This window comes from Telopea speciosissima, chromosome 3, assembly GCF_018873765.1.
Source record: "Telopea speciosissima isolate NSW1024214 ecotype Mountain lineage chromosome 3, Tspe_v1, whole genome shotgun sequence".
NCBI lineage: Eukaryota > Viridiplantae > Streptophyta > Magnoliopsida > Proteales > Proteaceae > Telopea > Telopea speciosissima.
Genome location: NC_057918.1, coordinates 61,227,068 through 61,240,048, shown reverse-complemented (window position 1 = coordinate 61,240,048; position 12,981 = coordinate 61,227,068). Strand labels below are relative to the sequence as shown.

The 12,981-nt window shown below is 39.5% G+C and overlaps 1 protein-coding gene and 1 long non-coding RNA gene across 2 annotated transcripts in view; one reads left to right on the top strand and one right to left on the bottom strand.

Moving 5' to 3' along the window:
- The window catches only part of LOC122655379 (B3 domain-containing protein Os07g0679700-like), a 49,687-nt gene extending 36,706 nt beyond the window's left edge, over window positions 1-12,981 (bottom strand). The window contains exons 1-2 of the mRNA XM_043849577.1: window positions 12,801-12,981; window positions 12,512-12,648 (exon numbers count right to left, since the gene is read on the bottom strand). Of these exons, the coding sequence (XP_043705512.1) occupies window positions 12,512-12,624 (113 nt within the window). The 5' untranslated portion in view covers window positions 12,625-12,648; window positions 12,801-12,981. The remainder of the gene's footprint in view (window positions 1-12,511; window positions 12,649-12,800) is intronic.
- LOC122657127 lies at window positions 3,278-6,729 on the top strand. The gene is made up of 3 exons (XR_006332219.1): window positions 3,278-3,290; window positions 3,584-3,590; window positions 6,660-6,729. It is a non-coding gene; the product is annotated as an uncharacterized LOC122657127 (long non-coding RNA).

Genomic DNA, 12,981 nt, shown 5'->3' with positions numbered 1-12,981 from the left:
GTCCTGATCCCCTCGCCATGCCTACGATTGTTTCTCTCTTTCCAATGCTCCCAAATAATAAAAGCAGGAATGATACCTTTAATGAACTCGCATATACCATGAGCTGCTGCATAAGCCTGCCAAAAAAGAATACGACTCCTGACATCTTGAGTGAGGATCAGATCGATGTCTAATAGGACACTAAAAAAAACCCCAAACCCTGGTAGTTGTGCCCCCTAAAATAAAGATATGGTTGGTAGTTTCCCTCCAAGGTTCCCTGTAGCAACAACACTTAGAAGCCAAAGGAATGCCAATTTTCATGAGAGAGTCATCAGATGGAACATTCCCCTTAATAATTTGCCATGCGAAAAATCCAATTTTGGTTGGAATCGAAGCATTCCAAATCCATTTGGAATAAGAGACACGAGGGTGGTGAGTACGGACAATGTGCCAAGCTGACTTTACCATAAATTTTCCATCAGGGGCAGGAGTCCAAACAAGCTTATCATACCTGGAAGAGTATGAAATGTTGCTACTGGTTATTTTTTCACGGATAGCCTGGCTATCAATAAGATCTAGTGTCGCTTGATCCCAAGAACCATCAACAGAGAGCACATCTTTCACACGGGTATTCAACTGAATATTCAAAACACCATCCACAGAGTCCAATAAATGACCTCCTCCAAGCCAGTCGTCAAGCCAAAAAGCCACATCCCCCTGCCCCACTAACCATCTTGAATTCGAGAGAACGAGTTCCTTGTGATCAAGAGCCTTATGCCACGCAATTGAACCCACCCTGCTTCTATTTGTAAAAATAACATGGTCACCTTTACAAAATTTTGCTTTAAAAAAGTAACACCATAAAGATTTTTCAGAAAGAATATGGCATAGTCCTTTGATTCTCATAGAAAGACATACGTCCTCCAGCGTTTATAAGCCCAAACCACCTTCTTGAACAGGCCTGCATACCTTCCTCCAATTCACCCAGTAGCGGCGATTACCAAACTCAGAGTAGGCCCATAAAAAGTTTGCACAAGTAGAATAAAACCTTTTCGAAACCGAAAGAGGAATGTCTAAACAGGACATGATGTGAACCGGCATCGAAGCAAGAACATGCTTGATGAGAATAAGTCTTCCCCTAGCAGAAAGAAGCCTTCCTTTCCAACCAGCAACCCTCTTATTAATCTTGGCTAAAAAATCCTCAAAGAAAGCAGCTTTCAATCTGCCTGTATAAATCGGGGCACCCATGTAAGTAATGGGAAGAGATTTCCTGGCAATCCTCTTCTTATTTGCCCTTTTTATTTAGTCTATTCTATTTCTATATATATTTTTGGTGTGTCAAGTAGGCAGCCGGCACTGTATTATATTCAGCCAATCCTCTTTTGCATGGATCCTTACTTGAGTATTTTATTATTAATAACTATTTAGGTGTTCCAATGTCAGCTACTATGCGACCTTATGCTAAGGCACCCCCTGTAAATGACGTGTCCCATTGCGTGGTGACAAGTAGTTAAGAGCTCATATACCTTGGTCATGTGCGGGTTAAGAAGCTTTTCCATAAGCTTAGGATTAGACTAGCATCTAGGAACATTGGTTCTGTTAGAATAATAACCATGGGAGTATTTTGAGCAAGGGTAGAATTGTAATTAGAACTGTGACACTGTTCACGTGAACAGTGTCGTAAACAGTGACGGTGAACAATGTTGGGTCAATTCTGTAATTTTGCTCTCCCCTCTTCTATTATAAATAAAGGGGCTTGGATGTTCATTAAAACATCCAAGCATTGATCTCTATTCTTTCTTGTTAACATAGTATCAGAGCAGGTTTGACTGTGGGTTCAAATCCCTCTATTTGTTCTCCCATTTTTTCTCCAATCTTTCTCTTTCTCCTTCTTTTTTCTCTGGTTCCTTCCATTGTTACAGGGCAGCACTAATGAGGTGATCCATGGCTCTAGTTGCTGCCCCTCAATTCCTCATCTATTGATCACCTATTTTTTAAGATCGATAGAAGCTGTGCCTCTCTTCCTGCGATTTTTTGAAGACTTCAACTTGAGGACTGATCTCTTCTCCATCAGTGAGAATCAATTCTCCCTTCCTTGAAGATCAAGACCAGCAGGGTTGCCTTCGGACAAGCTTCTATCTTACAGCCTATTCCCTCCATCGATATCAACATATTTTCAGATTTTCTCAAAACCCTGACAATATCGATCTAGGGTTTCTGGGCATCTTTTGCGGCTGATTTTTGGAAGATTGTTTCATCATCATCCCAGAGGAATTCGATCTGAATATTGGCCTCATTGCATCAGTTTTACTTGCTTCTTTCTCATCAACAGCCTTTTGCGATTTGGGTTTTTGTCAGAACCCTAACTGGAGTCGATCTCCTTATTGGCTCACAATTTTTAGCTTTTTTTTTTGGGGACAATCTGATCTACACAAGGAGGTAACTCGATTCTAGTTTGGTATCCTTTTGCTGGCTGGATTGTGAGATCTGCTTCATACCTCCATCTTCATCGATCCCTAAGTTCCCATGGCTGGTTACATCTCTACTGGTTCGGATGGACAAGTTACTTCTGGACTTGATGGACAGCCACGACAGGAGTATCTTCCCTTTGCTGCCTCCATCAAACTTGATGGAATTAATTATCTAATGTGGTCCAGGTCAACCTATCTCATTATTGCTGGCCATGGTCTCACTGGACACATCACTGGCACTGCTGAGAAGCCTCCTATTGCTGGTCCTCTACAGGATCGATGGATTTCTAATGACTCTCAAGTCATGTCTTTCTTACTTAACTCTATGCAACCAGATCTGGCCAGTGGTTATTTGCTACTAGACACTGCTGCCCAGATCTGGATGGCCACGAAGGAAACTTATGGACAGGTTGGAAACGATGCTCAGGTCTATGAATTAAGCAAGAAGATTCATGAAACCACTCAGAAGGACCTATCCATCTCCAAATATTATGCTGTCATTCGTAGTCTATGGCAACATCTGGATCACTATACTGATTATCAGCCCACTAATGCTACTGATATTGCTGCCTATAGCAAGCATGTCGACAAGATCAGGGTTTATGACTTCCTTGCTGGTTTGAATGTAGAATATGATCAGATTCGTGTTCAGGTTCTTAGCCGAACACCTTTTCCTACCTTGGAACAGTCCTATGCCTTGGTTCATACTGAAGAAAATAGGCGGACTGCTCTGTTGCACACTCCCACCACGAACCGATCAGCTCTACAAACTGCTGCCGCTGCTGCTCCCATATCTGATGGGCCCCATACTACTAGTGCCTCTTCTAAAGGGATTGTGAAGTGTGAGCACTGTCACAAGCCCTATCACACCAAGGCCACTTGTTGGAAGTTTCATGGTAAACCAGCTGATTTTTTGCCACTTGTTGGAAGCTTCATGGTAAACCAGCTGATTTTGAAGCTAAGCGTGTTGCTCGTGGGAAATCGAAAAACAAAGCCAATCATACTGAGGCAGTCACCACTGCTCCTACTGACACTGGTCTCTCCCAGGATGTACTTCAGGCATTCTGTTGTATGTTACAGGCTTCTGCTGCATCTACTACATCAACTCCTGCCAATCAATCCGCTACGTCAAGTTTCCATGTTGTCCACTCAGGTAATCCATTTGCTGGTCATTGTGCATCAGTAGTCTCTACCCCTTGGATCATAGACTCTGGTGCCACTGATCACATGACCGGATCCTCTAGCCTCTTTTATCGCTATTCACCCGCTTCTGGGAAAGACAAAGTTTGGGTGGCTGATGGTTCTCTCTCCTCTATCTCTGGGAAAGGCTCTATCAGTTGCTCTCCGTCTATCTCTTTATCCTCTGTTTTACATATACCTAATTTTACTACTAACCTTTTGTCCATTAGTAGTCTTACTCGTGACTTAAATTGTAAAGTGACATTTTTTCCTTCCCATTGTGTTTTTCAGGATCTGACAACTGGGGCAATTATTGGATGGGGTAAAGTGCATGGTGGATTGTATCTGCTCGATGATGGTCGTCCTCCTTCACCACCACCACCATCTCCCCTTCATCAAACTTCATTGGTCTCTTCAGAACTTCAGCAATGGCATAATCAATTAGGTCACCCTCCTTTAGTAATTTTATCTCATTTATTTCCCGCACTAGTTAAACAATGTAATAAGGATGACCTTTTTTGTGAGGCTTGTGTTCTGGCCAAACAGACTCGTTCAACTTATTCTATTTCTAATAAAAGAAGTCTTTCTCTTTTTAATCCGGTCCATACTGATGTGTGGGGTCCTAGTCGAAAACCTTCTATTTCTGGCCATCGTTGGTTTATTTCCTTTATTGATTGCCACTCTAGGAGTACCTGGGTGTATTTGATGCATAATAAAAGTGATGTTTTTTCATGTTTTCACCATTTTCATAAATTGGTTCAGACCCATTTCAATGCCACTCTCAAAATTTTGAGGAGTGACAATGGCAAAGAGTATATGGAAGGTCAGTTCTAAAACTACATTGTTGCCCAAGGGATCCTCCACCAAACCAGTTGTGTGGATACCCCTGCCCAGAATGGAGTAGCTAAAAGAAAAAATCGCCACCTCTTAGAGGTGGCTCGGTCGCTTATGTTTGCCCGTAATGTTCCTACCCAATATTGGGGGGATGTTGTTCTTACTGCAGCATACCTTATTAACAGGCAGCCTACCCGAGTCCTTGATTCTTGTACCCCTACTACCCTTTTAAATGGCTCCTCAACCTTATAGTTCCACCTAAAGTTTTTGGTTGTATTTGTTATGCCAGGGATACTTGGTCCCCAAGTAAACTTGAACCCCGTGGCCTTCGATGCATTTTCTTGGGCTATTGTCCCTCCCAGAAGGGTTATAAATGTTACCATCCACCCACCCATCGTACCATGGTGAGTATGGATATCATTTTCCATGAAACCCTTTCCTATTATCCCACTACACCTCTTCAGGGGGAGAATTCCAGTGAAGAGGTGTTGACTCTTAGGGCCCCTCTCCCTCTTGAGGCTCCCATGTATAACCAGCTTGAACCCACTCCTATCCCTCACATACCATCTAATGAAGAGGATTCCACACAGGAGGAGACCTTGGATACTAGTAATGACACAGTTCCTGTTCAAGGGGAGCTTACCCCAGTCCAGAAAACCATTGGAGAATTTCAAAAGAGAATTAATGACTCAAATCTCAAAACATATCAGAGAGGATGTTCCAAATACAAGCAGCTTCCATCCACTGCAGCACCAACACCCCTTTAGTTGCCGACTCAGGATACGGATCATCCTCCCACTCCAGGTAAAACCCCTTCTCCTAAGTTACCTATTGCTCGGCGCAAAGGTACTAGGACTTGTAATCAGCATCCTATATCTCATGTTGTGTCCTATAATTCCCTTTCTCCATCCTTTCGTGCTTTTGTTTCTTCCCTTTCTTCTGTTTTTATTCCCCATAATTGGCAGGAAGCCCTTGCAGATGGAAAGTGGAAGGTAGCAATGATGGAAGAAATGAGAGCCTTACAGAAAAATGACACATGGGATCTTGTGGTTCTTACTCCAGGGAAAAGACTAGTTGGATGTAAAAAGATGTTTGTGGTGAAACAGAAGGTTGATGGCACAGTGGATCGATATAAGGCACGGTTGGTGGCAAAGGGGTTCACTCAGACATTTGGGATTGACTACCAGGAGACCTTTGCACCTGTTGCTAAACTAAACATTGTCAGAGTGTTACTATCTTGTGCAGTAAATCTGGGATGGGATTTACAACAGTTAGATGTGAAGAATGCCTTCCTCCATGGAGAGCTTGAAGAGGAGGTATATATGGACATTCCACTTGGGTTATCATGTGACAACCAGCAGCAAGGTATGTAAGTTGAAGCATGCTTTATATGGGCTAAAGCAATCACCCCTGGTTTGGAAGATTTCATAAGGCTATGGTTTCTATAGGATAAGCAAAATAATACTGACCATACTCTATTTATCAAAAGGAATGGTGATAAAGTAACCATTCTCATAGTCTATGTGGATGATATTGTGGTGACGGGGAATGATGGTGATGAGGTCAACAAGTTGAAGACTTTCCTTGGCCGTGAATTTGAAATAAAGGATCTGGGAAAGCTGAAGTGCTATCTAGGGATAGAGGTTGCACGATCTTCAAAGGGCATCTTTCTTTCTCAAAGGAAGTATATCCTAAATCTATTATCTGAGACCGGGACGTTAGGGTTTTACCCTGCTGATACACCTATGGAGGCTACTACAAGAATCAAGGAAAAAGAGGGTGAACCGGTTGACAAAATTCGTTACAAGCGGCTGGTAGGGAAACTTATTTACCTCTCTCATACACGGCCAGATATAACCATTGTTGTGAGTTTGGTAAGTCAGTTCATGCATGATCCTTATTCCTCTCATATGGATGTTGTTCTTCGTATTCTTCGTTATTTGAAGTCAGCCCCGGGAAAAGGAATTCTCTTATCTCCTCATGACCATCTACGAGTTGAAGCGTATACTGATGCTGATTGGGCTGGATTTTCTGATAGAAAGTCCATATCTGGTTATTGCTCCTTTATAGGTGGAAATCTTGTTACTTGGCATAGCAAGAAACAGAACGTGGTAGCAAGGTCCAGTGCTGAAGCAGAATTTCGTGCTATGGCACAAGGCATTTATGAGCTGTTCTGGCTTAGAGGTTTATTACAAGATCTTAGTGTTCCTGTTCGTCTCCCTATGATGTTGTATTGTGACAACAAGGCTGCCATTAGCATTGCTCACAATCCGGTTCAGCATGATCGTACCAAGCATGTGGAGGTTGATAAGCATTTCATCAAAGAGAAGCTAGAAGAAGGACTGATTTGTATTCCTTTTGTGAAGTCTGCTAATCAACTGGCTGATGTGTTCACTAAAGGGTTGAGTGGGAGAGTCTTTCCTCCTATTTTAGTCAAGTTGGGCATGTTTGATATTTATGCTCCAACTTGAGGGGGAGTGTTAGAATAATAACCATGGAAGTATTTTGAGCAAGGGTAGAGTTATAATTAGGACTGTTACACTGTTCACAATGAACAGTGACGTTGAACAGTGTTGGGTTAATTCTGTAATTTTTCTCTCCCCTCTTCTATTATAAATAAAGGGGCTTGGATGTTCATTAAAACATCCAAGCATTGAGCTCTATTCTTTCCTGTTAACAGGTTCCTTAACGGGTAAGAGTCTAGAATTGATTGATGTGATGAGGAGAACAAGGATTAATATTACATGTATTCAAGAGACTAGATGAAAGTGTAAGAAAGCTAAGGAGTTGGACGAGTTTAAACAAAGGTATGCATGGGATCAAATTAATAGAAGTGGAGTGGGCATAGTAGTGGATAAGGCTCAAAAAGAATAATGTGGTGGATGTTAAAAGATTTGGAGATAGGATTATATCCATCAAACTTCTGTTGGATAAGTACCTACTCTACCCTTTCAAATAAAAGAACCAAACACCCCTCCTTCTACCTCAACCGAATACCTCAATTGTAGAACACACCTCTGCTACCGTTTGCACTCCGGCATCAACCGACGAAGGTCGAGAAGACCCCAACGACCATTGTCCTCACTCCGGCGAGTACCGAAGATGCCCCATGACCTTTGTATACATGTGAATGTAAGTGAACAAAACCTTCTCTGCAAGAATCGAACTGTTCAAACTGAAATCCCTTGTTTTTTGGGGTGAATGAGATCAAACCTGATTTATTTAATGAAGAAGGATCTTTTGGTTGGATCTGAGGGTTCCAAAGAAAACAAGCATGAAAAGAGATCTCACTATGCTGTAGGAAGGATCCCGTGAAAAAGACTCCCATGCTGCTCCCTGTTGCTCTTTTATCCCAACCTTTACTATCATGGAACTGTCTACTAAGCTGATATAGGAGATCCACACCAGATTCTACTTCCCAACCATCCAACTTTCAACGTATAAGTGCATTTTTATAAACTGAGATTCTGTGGAGCGATGGAAGGCCTTGATGAGCACATTTATGTGTCAAATTTTAGGGCATAAATTATACATTTTACCACATTGGACAGAGTTACTCGGTGCTTTCTTGTGCTTTTCAGGGTTTAGGTGAATTCTTGTGAAAATGAAGGAGATGATGCTAAGGAGATGTTTTTAAGCTTTTTAGAAGTGTAAATGGATGCATAGCCCATCGAGTCGCCTTGCAATGGTTCAAACGGCACTTAATTCCGAGTTGCCGTTTCCGTAAACGACGCGTGAAAATGGTCTCAGGGGTTTATTTATAATTATTGACAATGGATGGGGACAAAGTGAAGCGGAAGTTCAGATTTTAGGGGCCTTAATGCAATTATCAGAAGTTACTTTACTCGACCCGAAAGATTCCATTTGGAAGGCTCTGGACAGTCCAACTTCAACTTGAGATATCTTGGGCTCCCCAACTCCGAATTGAATGAAATTTGGGTCTATTTTGTGTGATTTTTCGCAAGGAACACAATGGTGAGACCTATATAAGCACCCCATGCTCCACGTTTTCTGAAGGATAGAATGGGTATTTTATTTATTCTTGAAGGAATCCTAGTCATCACCCCTACTCTCTCTCTCCTTCAACTTCTCAAGGGCACTTCTGGAACTCTACTTGGGATAGATTTATTTTGAAAGATATTTTCTCATCTATGGAAGGTTGAAAAATCAAAGATGCTTTGATTTTATTGCTTGGAGAAGATATCTACAAAGAAAAGGAAGCACAAGTTAGAATTAGAAATTTACTTTTCTAAAAATAGAAGGTCTATATAAATAATCTTCTCTTCTTCTTCTTTCTTTTTTTTTTTTCTTTTTTTCTTAGGATTCAAGGCATTGTAAAAGAGGAAGGAGAAGAGAATATTCTCTTTTCTTAGGGAATATTTCTCCTACACTTCCCCCTTCTCTCTTCTCCTCTCTTCCCCTATAAATACCCCTTGCCCTTTGGGTTGTAAAAAAGTAGTTTTTTAGTTCAGTTTTTTGTTAGTTTCTAGTTCAATTTTAATTCAGTTTTTTAGTGTAATTTTTACTTCATTCACTTAGTGAAATTTTCTCTTCTTTTCCTATTTTTGGCTTAAGTTCTTAGTTTTGATTTCAAGTTCTTAGTTTTGATTTCATAAGTCTAGTTTAATGGTTGTAATAGTTTTAGTTTAAAGCTTCCTAGTCTAAGTTCCTATGTTGATGACAAGACATGGAGATTTAGAAGAGGAAGCCATAGTGAGTTTATTAAAGTATTCAAGCACATCAAGGTATCTCATTCTCTAAACCCTTAATCTCATTCTCCATTTCCTCTATCTCTCTCTATCTTCTTCTTCTTCTCTCTCTATTTCTTTTATTTTTTTTATATGGTTGTGGTATGTGGATGCACTTTTATTCCCTTATTTCTTTTTATGTGATTATGAAGTGTGGCTGCGTTTTTGTTATTCCTTTCAATTTGCTTTAGTTTGATAGGTTAGATGCTCATGTGTTAGGACGCCAATTTAATCCCTTAATTTTGTTAGATGCTTATGAGTTAGGATGCATTAATTTTCATTAGTTTAATTAGTTTAATTGAACACTTTAATTTGGTCCATTTTGCATTACTTTTAAATTAATTAAATAGAGTGGCGTATATCTCCTCGTGTTCGACCCGTAGCTACGATTGACCCGTACGCTTGCGGTATTATTTTAACTCAAACAGGCCTACCATAATTCCATACCACATACCACAGATCTTTCCCAAATCTAATGCAAGATCCATCACCAGGTTTGAATGCAATATTGCAATCAGCTCAATGAAGCTAGCCGACACCTTTAGGACGCCATTCCAGAATTCTGAACTTGTTATACCTGAAGGTTTTCCTGAATGTACAGAAACCCTGGATTCATGGAGCTACAAAATGATTTCTACAATTGAGGTGAAAAACCACAATCCCTTCTACCACCACCACCCCCCCCCCCCCCAAATGATAAATTTTCTCCCCCCTTCCTGTTTATGCTCTTGATCTACTTAAATTACTGATTGATTTCTTGTTCAGGCTGTTGCTGAAATGGCAGCAATTGGCTTTGAGATGCCAAATGATGCATTCACATCTCTTATGATCGAGCCAGGTAACGAACTATAACAATTGAGGCAATCTGATTTCCCGTATGTCTCTCCATCTTCTTTTTTTTTTTTTTTTTTTACAAATGACAACGAAGTAAGCTCAAGAGAAGTATGCCAAATCTTGCTAGTATGATTGAACTTTTAATATTCTCAGAGATCATTGTTGTGATGCTAATCCACCCATTCTTTTCACACTGCAGAGGTACCCATACTCTCAACCCAAAAAAAAAGAACCTAAATTGCACGAGATCATTGTATTCTTCATGCTTTATGATTCTGTACAATTTCGTTTTGAGGTTTAATTACTTTCTTTTTAGGTCCTGCAGTAGTCCTTGTACCTGCATGTGATTTCTGGGTCTAATACATGAAAAACACAAAAATATACTCCCTCTCTTTCTCAGACAATGTCATTGTTAATGTTATCTAGCTTCTTTAATATCTCTGCAACAATATGATTAGAATAAGATTTATGCTGATTTTAATGAATGGTGTTGAGTATTCTTCGTCTAAATATATAAGAGTTGGAAGAGAAAATATTCTCAAAGCACAGTCAAATTGGCATACAACCTCTCTTAAAAATTTATCAGGCTTTATTTTCATTTGAAATGATTATTCCAAGGTGCTTTGGTTAAGAATTGGGCAAAAAGATGAAGGTTCCTGTTGGGTTGTCTCCTCATCCAGACAAGAAAGTAGGTAACGCTATAACAAACTGGTATTTAATGGTTGATCCTTAATGGGGAAATTGTAGTTGTGGTGTAGTGGTAAATAGCAAGCCAAATATGCTGGATTGGTAACCAATGAGGAAATTCAAATATAACAGATTACGGAAATGGGATATATGTGTATGCATGGAGGTGGGATTTCTGATTCCTAGAGAAGAATCACTGGGCTGTGTTGGAAGCCACATGAGTGTAGACAGTTAAATTGGAAACTTCAGCCAGAAGACCCTAATATTCAAACTAAAATTGTCATACAAATCCCCCTCTTAAGGTAGAAATGGGGGAAAAGGAAGTTAAAGTTATCAAATCACAGCAGGATTGCTACAGTAGTCCGTTAACATGTGGCTTTCAGATCATAGAGCACTTTATTTGCTTCATTTGTACAGCTGACTAGATAATATTTTGTCATGCTTCATTTTTACAGTTGACGAGATAATCTTTTGTCATGCTTCATTTGATCTTTCTACTCGAGCTAAGAATTATGTCCGCTACATACGTGGTACATGTCTCAATAATTTTGCTATGGTTCTTAGGTGGCCGGACACTTGCAGTTGCAGGTTCTCAGGTGTGCAACTCGCGAAGGATGGAAGATTTGATTCGGTCAAATGATTCCAACATTAAGAAAGGAGTGTTGGGCTGGGTTTTTTATGTTTTAGTGTAAAGGGTCATGTAGTCAAATGCATTTCAGAGGTTATCACCATTCGAAAATGGGTAACGGTTGTAATTTTGATTCTCACGGGGGTGTTTCTTAATATGTTGGAAAACCTCAACGGGTGGCACTGATAATTTCCCTTTTATTATTTTTCCCCATATTATCTCTCCCCATCCTCTTGCCATCCTATTGTATGAACCGCCCATCCCACGGCCACGATTCATGTTGCTCGGGAGAATCCACCCCAAGCGGCTGTTGGGAGATCCCCCGCCCTTCATTTCTGTCCCAAAAAAGAAACTAAATTGCACGAGTGGTTGAAAGCCCAAAATGTACAATAAACCTAGCCATTGTATCAATTTAAAAAAAAAAAAAAGAAGGTAGTACAAAATGAAATAAATAAATAATAGTAGTAATAACAATACATAACAAACTAAATAAGCAGACAATAATTTTGTGCGGAGAATAATTCTTCTTCTTTATTTTTATTAATTATTATTATTATTGTCGAGAGAAAAAAATAGTGAAATACATAGTATTATTATTATGAGAAAAAAATAGTGAAATACATGGTATTATTATTATTATTATTATTATTATTATTATTATTATTATTATCATTATTATTATTATTATTATTATTAGTATTATTATTATTAAAATAGTGGAATACATAGTAGCGAAAAAAAAACCAAAACATAGATGATTCCATTAATAGGAAAAATGGCAAAAATGCCAGGGGAAAAAGAAACCGTTTTCCCGAGAAAATCCTATAATGTACCAGAAAAAAAAGCCGAAATAAAAATATAAAACCATCCCAACAACCCAATAAAAGACAGGAATAATAAACACAAAATCAACATCTCAAACGAATCCATAGCTTCAAAAAATGTATTTAACTCATGACATGAGCTCTACACGTTGAGCCTAATAAAATTCTTTCTACAAAAACAAAAAAAAACAAAAAAACAAAAATCCCCCCTAACAGGGCACACAGTCCCAATTTGGCCACACAACAACCAAATTAAACCAAACACATTAATTAAAAACACCTAAATTAAACGAATTTCGATAATGCAAAGCCATGAGCAAATTTTACCCGCACTTATCGCAGAGATTCACAACTCCACCAGATCGTAGATGCCACCCTTTCCTCCACTCGAACGAAGATGTCGCCCCACATGCTCCATTCATGCAAGTTTTTGATGCCATTCACCCAATCAATCCCTCACAAAACTTACAAAACGAAAGAGATAAGAAACAACACAAGAAGAGAACAACAACAACGACCTATGATCAATAACACAGGAAGAATCAAGAATCAAGAACGAAACTTGAACAAAAAAAAATCCAATAAAGAGAATAATAAGATAAGTAAAGCAACTAACCTTTCCTTCTCTAAACGCAAATAAAAACCCTAACTTGGTCTTCTATTTCACTTCCAAACACTACAACGACTTCGAAGTCGTCTTCTCCTCCTTACTCTTTGCATCCTTAAAGCTTCACTGTTGTTTTGGACTAAATTTTGATCGGAACCAGGCAACCGGCGTTAGTCAAGATAGGCGAGTC